The sequence below is a fragment of the Aythya fuligula genome, chromosome 1, assembly GCF_009819795.1.
Source record: "Aythya fuligula isolate bAytFul2 chromosome 1, bAytFul2.pri, whole genome shotgun sequence".
NCBI lineage: Eukaryota > Metazoa > Chordata > Aves > Anseriformes > Anatidae > Aythya > Aythya fuligula.
In genome coordinates, this window is record NC_045559.1 from 14,291,056 (window position 1) to 14,306,986 (window position 15,931).

The 15,931-nt window shown below is 39.5% G+C and overlaps 1 protein-coding gene across 5 annotated transcripts in view; it reads right to left on the minus strand.

Moving 5' to 3' along the window:
- Positions 1-15,931, minus strand: part of SRPK2 (SRSF protein kinase 2) — a 142,459-nt gene that overhangs the window by 90,297 nt on the left and 36,231 nt on the right. For 2 of the 5 annotated variants that reach the window (XM_032208137.1, XM_032208134.1), the window contains exons 1-2: positions 10,340-10,370; positions 452-515 (exon numbers count right to left, since the gene is read on the minus strand). The exons of the other annotated variants lie outside the window; for them this stretch is intronic. In XM_032208137.1, coding sequence (XP_032064028.1) covers positions 452-515; positions 10,340-10,355 — 80 coding nt within the window. In that variant the 5' untranslated portion in view covers positions 10,356-10,370. Of the gene's footprint in view, positions 1-451; positions 516-10,339; positions 10,371-15,931 lie in introns of those variants that run through there. 5 annotated transcript variants of the gene reach the window in all.

Consider the following 15,931-nt stretch of genomic DNA (forward strand, 5'->3'; position numbering starts at 1 on the left):
TCACCAAGTTATATTTTCTGTTAATCTTAATTCAAAAGAGCCCTTTGTAAGTGTAGAGCGGTTTCCTGTAACACAACAAAAACACTAAATCTTTAGAAATGAATTTAGAAATCGAGATGCTGTTTGCACAAATGTAAAAAATAAAAAACAACGAGGTCTGCAACAACAGTACACACAAGCCAGCAGCCTGCTTGATCTGCTTGATTATGATTTGCATGCTGCAGCCGAGTAGACTTCATTAAAAAGGAAATCAATAAATCTTTGCAAAAACGCACAAAGCTTAACCAAAAACAGGGGGGTTCAATTAATACGTTACAATAACCAGCATGCAATACAGAAACAATATTAGCAAACTCGACAAGGGGGGGGGAAAGAAAAGAAAAAAAAAGCCCTGCGCTGCTTCTTTGCAATGCTACACCATTAATTGTTCATGCAAAAGATGTAGCTGTACCTTTCTGAAGAGGACGACTTCTCAGAGTTAACTGACATCAGCAGCTCAATCTTCTGCTTGATTTCTGGAAAAATCAGAAAATATTCACAACCGAGATTGCCTGGCCTTGCTTTCCAAAGTCTTCTAACCAAGCGAGTTTTTCCTAATCCCTTTTGTTTCAAAGGAGGCCACAAGATTCACAGTACTTCTGTGAAGACTGATTCAATCGGGCTGGGAAGGAAAAAGCTCCGGAGGCATCAGGCCCTGCTGAACTCTGCACATGACTGTTTATGAAAGCAGGAGGAACCATTTCTTTTAGGCAGAGGGGTGGTGCCTTTCTCCAGGCGAGGCTGACACATGCACCAGGCGATTCTTATCGTAACGCTTACAAATTGAGGCACGAATTGCAGTTTCTGGGGGAAAAGAGGGAAACTGATGATTTATGGCACGGAGCAGCTCGCTGTTTAATTACCTAAACCTTGTTTGACACCCTCGGAAACCCTCAGTTCAAAAGCCCTGAAAAATATGGCTCTTTGAATCATTTTTGTCACAAAGAATGAAGTATTAAATCTGTACTTTAATACACGGGTAGAAATCAGAAAGGGGAAATGCTACACGTACCGGGAGTCATTTTTCCTCGTGCTCTGTATTTCATTTCCTTCAAATACACTTTGAAAAGTAGCATTTAGAAGTCCTTGTTTTTTAAATATAGATATTAATTACCGATCTAGCACTCACAACAACTAGAGGGAAACACCCGCTAGCCAAACCCGGGCTGCCACGTTATAGATGGTCAGAAATGGGCCTGCCGGCAGGCCCCAGCACCGAACCCCAAATCAGCTTTTCCTGACAGACCCCTCGGCACGGGGGGCAGACGTGCTCTCGTGCCATCTGTGGCTTTCTTCACAGGATCATCTCCCAGCAAAATACAGGGACAGCTGAAAAATGAATTACCAGGAGCTGTGTTTGTGGCTAAGATGGTTCTGATCAGAAAAAAATAAAAACAAAAAGAGTAATGTCACAAATGTGAGCATCGTTTTAAGATCCTATCGTAGCCGGAGATAATGGTGCCACCTATAGAAATACAGGTAAATCCCATGCTGCATTAAGACGAGGTTCAGTCGTTTATCACTGAAGGGAACTTCTGGCATTTGGGATTAACCATGCTGTGATGCGAGAGCTTCCACCTGGATTTTTTTCCTTTACATATATTGCAAACACAAAGTCTCAGAAAACTCTGAAACAGCAAACAGAAGAGAAACTGGATTTTTTTTTTTTAAACATATGATAAAGATTTCTTAGCACTACAGTTTAGCATCCTGATGCTCCAGTGGCAGGGTTGTAGCAATGGCTATTAACCTCGTCTAAGCGTATGCCACTGCTGCTTCCCAAAACACAGGCCAGAGCTTTGTTTTGAACTAAGATCCAAAAAGGATCTTAGTTCTCACATCCAAAGCAAATGCTTCTCACAGAAGCATTTGGGAAAATTCTGTAAATTTGTAAAATTGGAAAACTTCTGGGAAATTTCTGTATCCCCAGCTGGCTCCCAACTGGGAGACAACCCCCCTAGGAGGGGAAGGAGCTGGCTGGGCAAGCCTCTTGCACCTCACCTCAGCACCGAAGGCCAGAGCGGTTCTGATTTAGGCTGCCTGCATCCCTCACTCCTTGCCTCAGCTCTCCTGCTATCAGATGGGGGTGACAGCATCCACTGGACTCCCTAGGATACTGGTTTTTAAAAATAAAATAGAAATAACCTATGGTAAAACATCAGTGAGCACACACACAAAGAATGATTTAATTTTGTACTCGGTGCATGGAAAATGGCTCTGAAGTAAGACTTAGAGCTGCACAGTGAGTAAGATCTGAAAAACTGAGTCCCCACCCATCCACTGAAAGAACCAGCCACATACAGTAAAATAATTTGGACATTGTCATTAAGAGCTAGGTTGTGCTGCATACAGGCCCACAAACACCTTTAACACCTTCCAATCTCCAGCTATACAACCAGACATGTTTTTAAACAGATCTTTAGTGCAACTTAGGACATTGGTGCTGATCATACACATTATACAATAGGCTGGTTACATTGTCCCTTAATTTAAAGATCATTTTAAAGAAGCAGGGGAAGGCTGACACTATAACCTTAGGGCTATCCCAACACAGGATTTTCCAGCACCTTTGTGTTTGAGTTGTATGAGTGCAGTGCAAAAGACCACACAGAACTGGGGCAGGGTGCAGTCAAAAACATTTACTACAGGGCTCAAATTCACTGCAAAAGTATTTCTGTGCAAAAATATTTCTATTTTAAATAGAAAATGTATCATAAACAGACACCAAGTTATTCCACTGAATTTCAGCTTTAAAAATTGAGCAAAACTGCCTTTGAAGCAAATTTAGACAACTGAGAGAAAAGCGGCTTTGACAAGCATCTATATACAACAAGTTGATATAACAGAGGTGTGCTGCTGTAAAATGCACAAGGGCAAAACCACTCATGCTCATTGCACAAAAGGCAGGCGCACAGTGCACCTCTCTCCTCTGTGTCTCCTCTCCTCTTGGGGCATGCCATAGGCCAGAAATCCTTTCTCCTGGACATGATCAAGCACACCACAAGAGCCTGCCTGCATGCAGAGAGTGAATTTTGTTTCCTTTCTTCCACTTTTGATTTCCAAGACAGGGAACATCAAAGCTTGCAGGCCTACGTTGCATTTTGCTATGACTTGATCCACACAGGCTGTAGGTATTCTTGAGCTTCAGACTTCCTTTTCTTGAGGACCAGCACACCCGCAATTCCTTCCTGACTCTCTCTTCACACCCTGACCCAGTACGGTTCAACAAGAACAGGATGCTCCATCACACACTGATAAGAGCTGTGTTGTCAGCACTGAAAGCTAATGGCTACAGCAAAGACATTTTTGTGGGATGGGCAAGTCTACAAGTTTAGAGAGCTTTGCTGCTCCAATATGGCTTACAATAAATAAATATCTCTTTAGTACACTCTACATCTATATTTTTTTTTTTTATTTTTTTGTATGAATAAGCTGTTGAGGGCTTTGCACCTTGAAGGAAGCTCTGTCAGCTTCTCACCCATGCTTCTGGACAGAGACAAACCCAACAGTTTGGTGGTGTGAATTGAAGCTCGTTTCCCCTCCCACAGACCCTGGACACTGACTGAAAACGTATCTCAGTCTCACAATCCAACATGACTTTTCATTCCTTTTGAATAAACATATTAAAAAGTCTGGGTTTTTATAGTAGAACAAAATCCAGAGAGCTTGGAATAAAGTGATCAACTGACACACTCCATAAGCAAGGCTCCAGACAGGCTTTTCATACTACCTTGATATAAAATGGATGCCTAGAGATTATTATACTTATGTTATATTGCAAATACCAGCCTACAGGATGTTAAAAATAAAATCAAAGCTACTTTGCTGCAAACTTCAAGTGCATGGGTGCTCTACGAGTTACTCAAGAGCATTTTTCTCTTATGGCTATTCCAGCACATCATTTGAACTTCAATTTTATTCAGTGGTAACAGATTTATTTAATATGGTGACAAGGAGAATTTGAATGAGGTGAGACTTCACAGGAAGAATAATTTCTGGCAGCATTAATGAGGGGTCCCATTCACAAGTTAATAAAATTTCCATCACAAAATTATTTAAATTTGGGGGGATTCACCTCTTTTTCTCTCTCCCTCTCTCATCAATGTGAGATATTCTCTTTTTTGGGATTTACTTACTCTTTGTCTCTGCTATTTGAGTGGGGTTTTTTTTTGTTTTGTTTTGTTTTTTCCTAAGACCACCCATTTTCCCCATTTTTAGAAGAAAATCTGTATCTTTGTACATCTACACCACACCCCCGAGATGACGCTGATAACACAGCTATCACTCTAGACAGAAAGCTGATCATGGAAATATCATCACCAAGATTAGACAGATGGATACCTATTTGAGTTTTCCTATTTGAGTTTTACACTAGGTGCCATTCAGACCACGATAGGAAGGTGGCTGCAGTAACAGCAATGTTATCACTTGTTTATTGTGAATATTTATAAATCACATATCCAGAAATCTGGGCTCTTATACAGAAGGCATTAGAACATACAAAGTGTATCCCAAGACCAAATAAAGAAAACAAAGCTCCAAATGGTGGTTACCCTGCCACCCACTCAAGCAGCTTTAACAGCTCAAAAGAATGTAAGTTACAGTAATATTTGCTGAATTCCAAGTTAAAAAAAAAAAAAGTGAAGAAAAAAGAAAGAGGAAGAGTTCTACATCTGAGCAGCTCTTCCTGAAAGTCTCTTGATTTCCCCTCTCAAGAGCCTTTCCAACTTGACACAGATCTATCAGTTCAGCTGTTGGTTAACCTCAACTGCTGTGGCACAAAGAGAGAGGCAAACGCTGGGCTATTGAGGACTAACATCAGTTAGATTGAGAAAGCATCATCTTAAATGGCTTTTATGAGTTAATTTGATAACTGTATTGATCAGCACACAGACGAAGAGAGAAGACTCTGCCAGTTCCTCTGCTTAATGAGCAAGGACAAGTGTTCTCAGGAAGATTTCTGGGCTGTCCTAATTTCAGAGGTAACAAAAAATGGCACTGTAAGTAGAGCCACATCCAGAACAGATCATAATAGTCTGGCTGAAAACAAAAAAAAAGATGAAAGTAAGTGAAATTAGTGTGTGCCTGCAAATGTAAGAGCAGCAGGTAATACACTGAAGTTCTCGAGCTAAAAATAGCAAATTTGAGGTAGGGAAGCCACCAGCTCCTCAGTTGTTCCATACACTTCATCAGCCCACTTTGAGTAACTTCACGTTGTACAGAGATCTGGTGTCAGGCCGCTGGCTCCCATCCAAGACCTGAGCAAAGCAGATACACTAAGTCTCTAAAGCCATATTATTCAACCTGCAATTGAATGAAAACAAAAAAGAAGCTCAGAAAGCCTCTGCACTGCCCTGAACAGCTTCATAATCATCTTTTTTTATTATTATTTTGTTTGGCTTTGTTATTAACCTAAGCAAAGCAGAGGCTAACCATTCAGAGGAAGCTGTGCACAACCTTTGTTTACCTCCTCTGAGACGTTCGGGTGTAGGTTGGGCATTAGATAGGCGTCAGATAAAGTTAAAATGGGAAGGGATTTCCTTTTTGAGAGAGATCATTTGCTTTGCCAGACAAAGAGGAGACCAGAGGCTTGGAAAAATGGCAAAGAGAGCCCTCCAAAGAAATGCTGGCAGAGTTTTTAAACAGAAGGGATTTGCAGGAAAGCATCATGCCAAAGGCTCCAAGAACGAAGAGAGAAACCTCCAAAAAGTTTCCACAATGAACCTTGAACATCAGAAAGAGAAAGGGAAGAAACCCTCCAGACCAGCCAAAGAAAAGTTATTTAATAATATGAAAGGAGGAAAAAAAACAGAAGCAACAGAAATACACTCAGTTTTTAAGTAATACTAAAACATTTTCTTAATCTATCCTGATCATAAAACAGCAAGTTCAGTGCTTTTCTGTTTCTGAACAGTATGTGTTAAGACACAAGGTAAAGACGCTTTTAGCCTTTCTCCTAAGGTACCTTTAAACATCTCCTTTACCACCATTGTCCATCTTAATCTATTCCCTGTTGTCTTTTCCTTTTTTAAGTCATGACAGTACTACAGCAGCTTGAATCTCACATTTTGACTACGAAAACTCTCATCCTTCTACAACTGGCTGTATTCCCAATGTCAGTGCTAAAATAAACAATCCTGCTTCCTAAATGCCATAAAGACAGATGTGAAAATATTACTCAGAGGGAATCAACCAAATAACACATTCTTAGCAAGTTTTCAGTCTTGAAACTAATTAAACGGTTTCAAGAACTAGGAATTTTAATATTACTAACTTTTATCTGGACAGATTCTTGTTCTGAGCTGCAGACAATTGTTGTGCAAATACATTAAGCAGTATACATAAAGGGAATAAATTAAAATTTTCCTACCAAGGCATCAGTTAACAGGGCAAAATTAGGCAACCATGGTCAAACAACTTGAGAGATTCACTCTTTGATCTCTTTTAGATAACGTACTTTTAAAATAAAGAATAGAAAACAGGGGTTTCTTTGGAAGGCAACACATAGCAAGTTTAAATTTGATCAAAACGTGAACATGAAATAACTAGAAAATGGGGTAGTGTGGAAGCGCAGAGATTATGATTACCCCAAAACAAATCCTTCTTCCAGGTGTTGCTAAGCTTTTGAAGCAAACAGTGCTTGTGCCCCAACTTTGTGTTATTTGATGCTCAGGCAGAGAAGTTTGGCAGTCCATTATTAATGAAAATCAGACTTCTGGTGGTGCTTCTCTGTGACGAAACTTCTTGTTTTCCAACCACTTTACGTGACCAGAAAGAAACAGAGGGCTGGCCTGAACGGTTTAGTCTTACTATGACAGAAAGAAACTCAGTAAGCACAAAGCAGGCATCTCACTTTTTGCATCAAGTGAGACCTCTTTAATAAGCCTAGAAAGATTACTTCACGTGGAATTTCAAGATTACAACAGAGCTGACTTGAAATTCCTACGAGTCCTTAGAAACGTAAAAGGCTGTCAGAAGTGGCAGTGAGCACAATGGGACTGAAGCCAAATGTCAATATTGTCATCCAGCAGACTTTGAGAAGCTGATACCAAGTTTGTTTGTTACTTTCTTAATGGTGTAAAGTCAGTGCAGTCTTCAGGGAATTTTTGGTCTGCATTTTCTGACCTTCTCTTTTAAAGAAAATTGAAGGTCTGTCTGTAGCAGTTTTTTTTTTCTCTTGTTTCTGCCAGTTTCCTGTGTAAGTGTAGTAACCGTGTCAAAGTTTTATCCATGTCATCAGCTCTGCACACATTCATGGGGTTTGATTCCAGGATATCTAGAAGAGGCAGGGCTGAGAAGAATACAAGGGGTGCCCAGGCATCCCAAACAGTCTCCGGTGTTGTCTATTTCTGTTAGCAGAAACAGCAGCTCTCATATTGGTTTAACACTGAAAAATACCCATCGTAAGGGAAATTACACTAATAGTTTCAGTTTTACTCCTATTCAGATCGCTCCCTACTGATCTCAGAGATACAGAAACACTGACTTTTCACATCTCCAATAAACTCAGAAGTCCACAGGAATCATCTGCGCTGATACTTTTAAATAATACTTTCATAGTAATATCACTGATCCTTCTAAAATGAGTTTTCCCTGAGTTTCAGCTGAGGTTGAAAAATAACACTCTTACCAAAAAAATCCAAAGAAAAGCCTCTCTTCCTTCAAAACAGCTGCCACCACCTGTTCATACCCAATGATAAGCCTAAGCTAACTCTCAAAGATAGCCATCTTCCGTCAGCATGATGCTGCTAGTAGTTCAGCTTTGTTCCCATTAACACCAAGAAATGGCAGGGATGACTTAAAGGACAGTACAGACCTCTAATGGCAGCCTTCACCTCACTTCTACAGAGGTAAATGGAAGACCGTTTACTGAGAACTCACCAAACAATGGTATTTTACTCACAAACCACAGTGACACTACCACCGTTTTAAAACTTCGTTTCATTGAACCTTCACAACAAGGAAAACAGGCAAAAGCAAGGGACACAGGGAGCAGTGGTATGTGATAGGAAGGAAAGATGTGCTGCAGGAGGTCTCAGGTGGGGAATCAGAAGCTTGAGAACACCAACTATCCAGCTAAGTTTGGTTTGGCTTCTACAAAATGGGGAAAAAAGCCTATAAAATAGAGATGAGTTTGCCTTTTATTTGTTTAAATATCCTGTTTCCAAATACATAGATGTGCAGCCTAAATTTCATGTTTAATACCTCCGAAGAATTTTAAATACATTCAAATTCTTGAATTTCTTTTTTATGTTTGTACATGGAAAATTTTGAAGTTTGCAAATAAACAAGAAAGCATTGGGTATCTGAGGAAAAAAGCATTAAGGATATGCTACAATTACTCTAAGAATGACCCATTACAGACCCAGTGAAGCGGCATTACAGTTGAACGTAACTATGAATTTGAATTTCTTTTAAGTCACCCACATAATTTTAAACTAAGTCTTGTTGACATAATCTGCCATTTGATCTTTTGCCAGGCTGTAGTATTCGTTCATTAAAATGCTTACTGAAACACAAAGACGACATTAAAAGGAATTCATCATTCTTCCAGTTCTCCTTGGGCTGGCAACATTCTTTGGTCCCAAGACCAAACCGTTGCTTTTCCCTCCGTCCGTCCATACTAGCAAATCTGCTGTTCTTTGTGCCCAGTTCTTGCCCAGTGCTCATTAGCTAAGAAATTTAAGTGTGAATGGGGGAAAAAAAGAAGACCCAATAACCACTCTGCCCCATGTTTGAAAACCTGAGGTTGCATAAAGCTAATCTTCAAAGGAAAAAACATTTAAAATTTAAGTATCTTTTCGCATAACTACTTGTCAGATTAAATGCTAGTAAAGCACATCAAGGAAAACATGATTAACCCCAAATATGGCTGTGCTTACTTTTAACATCTCATTATTTGTATATATTTATCTGTCCTTATTATGAGGAGGGTTATGTTTAGGGACACGGAGTTAAGAACATATCTTAGAGGTGCTGGAAAATGGAAAGGTTGTCCTGCAAACATATCCATTCCCTTGGGAAAAACACAAGAACAAAAAACTACCACAGCTAAATAGTCACTAAATATCTTAAAAACATACCCTCCTGTCATTTACAATCAGTTGACAGTTGCTCCCTGTTAAGCAAAAAAGCATCTTCGTGTAGAAACTGTTGTAAATTATTTGGCTAGAGACAGAATGATTTGAGTTATTAGTGTTAGTCAAAAGACAACAAATGACTAGCAGTATTTTCCAGACCTTGTCTAAAGAGAGGCAAATGGTTTACTGAGTGTGCAGGGTCAGCTTTTCTGACAAAGCTGAAAGTTCAACATCCAACATAATAATGGAGCGTTTTCTCATACCCTCAATCTAGACCACTTTAATATGTTTGCTACTTAAATAATTAAACAGAATGGATAATTTCTGATTCCTAGACTAAATATATTTTTAATTTATTCCTTTTGTGATCTCATGTACAAACATTATTTTGTTAGGATTCTTTTGACAACAGCATTTTCTCTCAGGTCTACAACTCATCTAAATGCCTACATTCTATTCACATTTTCAAATACTAATATTTTTTCCACTCAAGAAAAAAAACATTGCTCCAACCTTGTAGCATGACAAACTAAATTCCAGTCTTAAGATAAAACAGTTCTCTCTTCATCCCAACTGAGTCAAGCATATGTTACCTTCTAAGGACTACCAGAATGGCTCAAGCATCATGCATGCAGTCTGACATCTGCCTCGCACAGGAGATGAAGCTACACTATGCACCCAAAAGGATTAAATTGGGTCATAATTATTAAATCCGTGTTATAATCTTAAACTCCAGGTTAGAGGTTCTCCTTTTCCTAACTAATTATTATTATTCAGCGTTCTAAAGAGCTTTATGTTTTTGCTTGTTTTATTTTTAAACGGAGGTATTTTGACAGGATATTCACAGGATGCTTTTCAGTATGTTCTGTCAATGTGTTTATATCATGCTCATCACCACAGTATCTACATAACCAGCTTTTCCAAATATTCTTGCAACATTTTTGTATTTCTTAGCCAGTAGATAGTTTTACTGGATTTTTGTATGGAATTCGCTACCGTAAAGAGCATGTCTCATCTCTGCTCCTGCAGAAAACAAGACGGGACTTGTTTCACCTTTTCTGGATTCAATACGATGACAATCAGTTCTAAGAAAAAGCTCTTTCAAAAAAAGTAACGTGTCATCCTGGGCACAAACGGAGCCAAAACCCTCTCCGCTTCAGCAGCGAGTACCTCCGGCCCTCCGGCCCCAGCGGGACACGAGGCCACGTTGATGATCTTACCTGAAACGCAACTCATCAGGCTGGTTAAACAGCAGTCTGTCAAGTGTCAGTCAAGCATGTCCCTTGCTGTTTACATGGGAGGAAACAAGGAGAAAGGGAGAGAAACATGAGGTGTTTTCACACCGAGAAGGAATGAGGGCCAAGGACGAGGTGTGCAGAGCAGCCACGAGAAGGCCCAAAGGCCTGATGCGGGCCCCACACATCCAGTCACACCCAAACCCTCCTGAGTTTTCCTACACTTCGACTGTACAGCTAATGTACAAATAATCCTGCCTGTGCCCATGTCAACTGTGTACACTAAATTCTGGGAATCACTGGCACCACCACGTGAAATATTAAGCCTTTGCCCCAGAGCAACCTTCACAGCATTACAACAAGCCTTGAAATTCCATATCCGAAGATTTGGGCATCCTTCAGCACATACCTTCCAGCTAATCTCTCATACAAAAAGCAACTGATGGCCAATAAAAACAAATACCATTTTCAATCCTTAATTGCCAGTGTCCTGGCTTCACACAGCTGCATGAAAAGACACAAGGAAGTTTTTCTTTTTTTTCTCCCTCCACTCTGAATGGATACCAGCAGTAACACCAGCAGATATTTATTTGAAGTGTTGCAAATACACCCTTAACCAGGTTAATCTGGCCATCAGCCAAAATCTTCAAGTTCTTCTATATACACTTTCTTTACCGCAAGGAACAGAAAAGCTTCAGATGTCTGTCTTTCTGAAGTCTGAATGAAGTTACAGCATGCATCTTGATTATCTATCACTGTCTATTATAAATAGAAGAACACGCTACATTCAAAAGTGGGAAGAAAAAAGATGGGTTGTTTTCAATTAAGGGAGCTTTCTAGTCCCAAATTACTTCCATCAGGAATATTTTTTAAATTTTATACATAAAACACGCAACATAAATATACAAGTACGTGCCAAAGTAGTCCCTTGCTTTTTGTTTGCTCTGTTCTTTGGAGAAACAGGATGTTGATTTTAAAAAAAAAAAACATGCCACGTTATACATTTGCAACAACAAATGATCAGAAAGGAGTCTGGAGAAATAGCTACAAACTTTCACTGCAAGATTTGAGAAAAGGACTAAGTAGAAGAAATGAAAAAAATCTTATCGGAAAAAAATTTGGCGGCTAGACGCAAAATATTTACGTAGGAAAGAAAGGAGTTCAAAGTAACCACAATAATGGAGGAATTTACAGCAAGCAGAGAGGTCTGTCCAGACATGAGATCTGATCTTGCAATCAGTAAGACAATTTACATCTCCACTGCTTTTTTTTTTTCCTCCCCAAGTCTCATCTAAATCGTATCCTAATCAGCTACTGCTGATGAAAAATTCAGTGCACGCTTTGCTGGCCTGCAAGTTAGCTCTACCTTTTTTCTTCTTCCACCCTCTCCCCTCCTCCATCTGAGTTCTCCATCACTTATTCAGCAATCACATGAGACACCTGGCATTGCCTTGTCTAAAAGCTGGCTACAAATAGTTTCTTTGGCACTGAAGACACGATGATGTAGGTGGTAAGTCATCACCATCCACTCTGCAACTGTGTGGTGACACCCCTCAGGAGCTAATCATGCTGGCCTTCATTATCTTCCATCTCCTACGTGGCACGAAGCGGGTTTTGGTGAGTGATGCCGCTAAAAGCATAGGACCACGTCATTCAGCCTCCTCCTGTCTTCTGACCCTACCGGCTCCTCTCAGCACCGGCGGCTAGCAGCTACTGAGTCAGCAATGCTGTCACTTGTCCAGGCACACCCAGCCTCTTCTCCAAACCACCACGTTGGAGCTTTCGGTCTCCTTTTGGTCCTCTGCTGCACGGACAGACAGAGCAAAATGCCTTGATTTCACCATTGGCCTCCGCAAATCAGGATTTTTAACAACACAGTACTAATTCTGGCAGCTGGTAGAGCACCTCTTAAAACAATGCACAATGTTTAACAGACTGTCATCACGGTTAAATACATCTTTCACAAAACAAATGAAACAAAAAAGCCCTACTGGAACTAAAGGAAAACTTGTTTAGGAACTAGACTAACACAGAGTTCTAAAGAGCTCAAAAAGAACAAGAAAATAAGAAGAAAAAGCAGATTTGCAGGTAATCCTCTACCTACTACATTAGGTATCATTGAGGGTTCAGAGAAAACTCAAAGAAAAAGTGTCCTCTGATACTCTACTTCCAGATTTTTTATTAGAAACAAACAACAATGTTAAATAAAATTAAGACCTCATGAAAAAGCATTGAAAGTTAAATCATCTAAATTATCTCCCAGTTTCACTATCCTATTTACCATTCCCTAAAGTATCCAAGTTTACAGTCATAGAAGACGCATGCTTGAAAATCAGATAATTCAAGTTTCAACAGGACTGGCAAGTCTAGCCTAGACAAAGCCTACCAATGATCATCCCAGCTCCCCTTGCTGCAAAGGAAACATGCTTCAAAGATTTTATGTATTTGCAAATGCAACTACTATTTCGCCCTGTTTATAGGAAATTTTAAATATATATATATACTTAATATAGATTTATATAATCATTATTTGCCCCTGGTGTTTAAAACCTGTAATGAGATATTTTTATATATGCATGAAAATGTGGAAAAAAAAAAAGTAATAAGCATTATCAGAAGAACCAACCCCTACAAAACAATTTTAAACATTATCCTGTTAAGTCATAAGAGTCAACAATTTACTTTCAAACATCAATTAAAATTTAGATTAAGAAAAAGAGATGAGTGAGTACAGAGACTATTGGGAGACAGGGAGCAAAATAAAATCAGCAGAAATTACTCAGTGCAGAGAAAAATCAAGCAGGAGAAAAACAGCAAGAATTCTGGGAGAGGACAGGAGAAGAATCTTGAGGAGAAAAGGTATGTTGCCAAGGCAAAGACAGAGATCTGAAGACAGTAGGCAAAGAAGGATATAAAAGCTCAGGAGAGTGTAGGAAGAAAAGCAAACTAAAAAAAGATAAGGACTAAGTCTTGCAAGGGAAGACATTGAATGTAACAAATGTGCTCAACTTAACGGAGCCAACATGTGCTTGTTTAGGAGAAGACAGACAAGAGCACTCTGAATATTTGAAGGAAGATTAATTTGTGCTCTGTCTGCAAGATACACAGGAATATGTACTGGAAATACAACATCCTTCCTTTCCTTCCAGAACAGGGACTTGACTGCTCCCCCAGCCAGTGCATTGCTCCTCCTCCTCCAAGTAGCCAAGCGAGGACAACAGCAAGAAAGGGCAGGTCTGTGAGTTGTAGACAGCACCTTACACTTAAAACCAGGTTCTGGAGATTCTTATATACTGGAAAATATGGTATCTTGCATTCTTAAAAATATAGAGAACCTGTTGCATCTGCTTTTTTACATTAGAAATTTAGCCTTTACCTAGAAAAAATTGTAAACAAGGCAGTAGAAGGACATCACAAACAAAAAGCAAAAAAAATTAACTAAGAAATAGGACTTCACAGGTATTTGTGTAATTTTGCTCTTATTTATCATGCTTGTTTTACTACAAGGCTAGTGAGAAGAATATTTTTTTTTTTTTTAAATAAGTAAATGCAACACCTCCCATTGCTATGCTAAAGCTGGAAAAACTCCCAATCAACATGAGTCACCAAATCACCTCCAAATGAATAAAACGGCAGCAAGACTTAACATTGCCCTGGTCTATTTTCACTTAGAAATATAAACAGGAAAAGTGACTGAGAGAAAACATCCAGCCTTGCTTTACCCCCCAGGAAACTAAGTCCTTACCTTGTTCCTTTGCTAATTGGCTTGAGAATGCATTTCAGATGACTAGATGAAGACAAAGATCAAGATCCAGAAGAAATATGCAAGAAATTGGAGACTAAGTTATTTTGCATTACACTTAGCTATGTCCAAATGTCCTTTCAGAAATCTAGCTGGAACACTTTCAAAAGCTACCAAACCCAGCAATTCGTTGTGCCCTCTACCAGAGGTTACCGACCTCCAAAGAACATAAAAATAGTCCGCCTGATTACCGAGCAAAGGCTGCTCCCAAAAAGCCAGCTGACCCTGAGGCACACGGCCCAACCTGACTGCTCTGTTACAGCAAAACAGAGAGCTCAGATAGTAATAACTCAAATTGTGCTTATTATACATCTCAAAGCTCATCTGACCATGCCAGAGTTCTACTTAAAGCTGCTCTACTAATAGGGAAATAAGTCTAAGGCCCTGTCTGTAGGGAACTCTAGCCACTAGGGCATGTGTAGTGTATAAATCCCTAGAGCAGTATGGAGATATATTAAGGACAGAAGAATTATTTTTAAAAGGAGAGGGAAATGCCTTCCTATGGTAACTCAGTCCGCTGACTGAAAAGGCAGGATGACAATTTTAGACAGTTTCAATGAGGTGAAATGAATTCTGCCTTTTAGTTTCTACATGAGTTACTGTAGGCTCCTTTTGCCATAGACAGGGAAAGGAGATGTTCAGGACAGAGTTCTTCTCGTCTAGTTGGTTAATCTAATTCCAAACAAGATGAATCACCCAAGTGCCACTTTCTCTCCACCAGTAAGTCTGGACACCCAAATCAGACGCACACACTGCAGACATCCACACCAGATCAAGTCAGTCCCATCTTTACTGCAGCGTTTCAGGCAGCTGTATCAAGGCAGACAATCTTCACCTATTTAGGTATCAGTTCCTGTAATGATTTAACATGGGATGAAAATATCATTTAATGTCACTCTCCTTTGTATGTTGATTATATCATCTCACTTTCCTTCCTTAAAGTAGGAACAGGGAAGGCTATGGGTTTGATTTATTTTGTCTGTTTTATTGTGAAGGCGCTCAGGTGTTCAAAGTTTTCTTAAAATTGTTAGTATTCATTGCAATACATTTACAATGAAGGTTAGTAACAGGTACCTGTACTGATATAACTACACCAATACATAAATCCCCCTCTATAGAGGGGAGCCTCAAATCATATTTATTCTTCCTTGAAAAGAAAGAAAAGAACCTGGATATGACAAAGTTCAAAGAAACTCTGAAAACAAACAAAAAAAAAAAAAAAAAAAAAAAAAAACACGATGTACAAGACATCAGGGAGGGTACCAGAAGAGACTGGTAAGCACTTATAAAGACAAAAAAAAATACTGAAAGAAGAACACAAGTGTCAGCTGAGAAAAAGCATTCCTAACAATCCAGACAGAGAAAAAAGCACAAACAGAAACTTCAGCTCTATTTCCTTCATTCATTCTCATTAGATTCCCAGTCTTGAAAAGCACCAGAGATAGGGATCTCTGCCTGCCAAACTGCTTGCAATAGCAGAGTACCAGGCAGGTGTGAGACTCTTGGGCATTACAAGGTTACAAATACGTGTATATACAGTGCAACACACTTTAAAGTTTGACCTTTAGGTATTAGCCCTGACCATCTGGCCCTACTTGCAGGGTTTCAGGGTGAAAGCAAGGCGGGCAGAACATACCTTGGCCTTTATCAATCACTTTGTTTCCAAGTCCTGCAATATTGGTGAGTTTCCTGTACCATCTTAGAGTTATATTTTTGTTCTCAAGGCCTCAAGCAAGAGCTTTTAGATAAAACTGTGTTTCAATACTGCCCGTCAA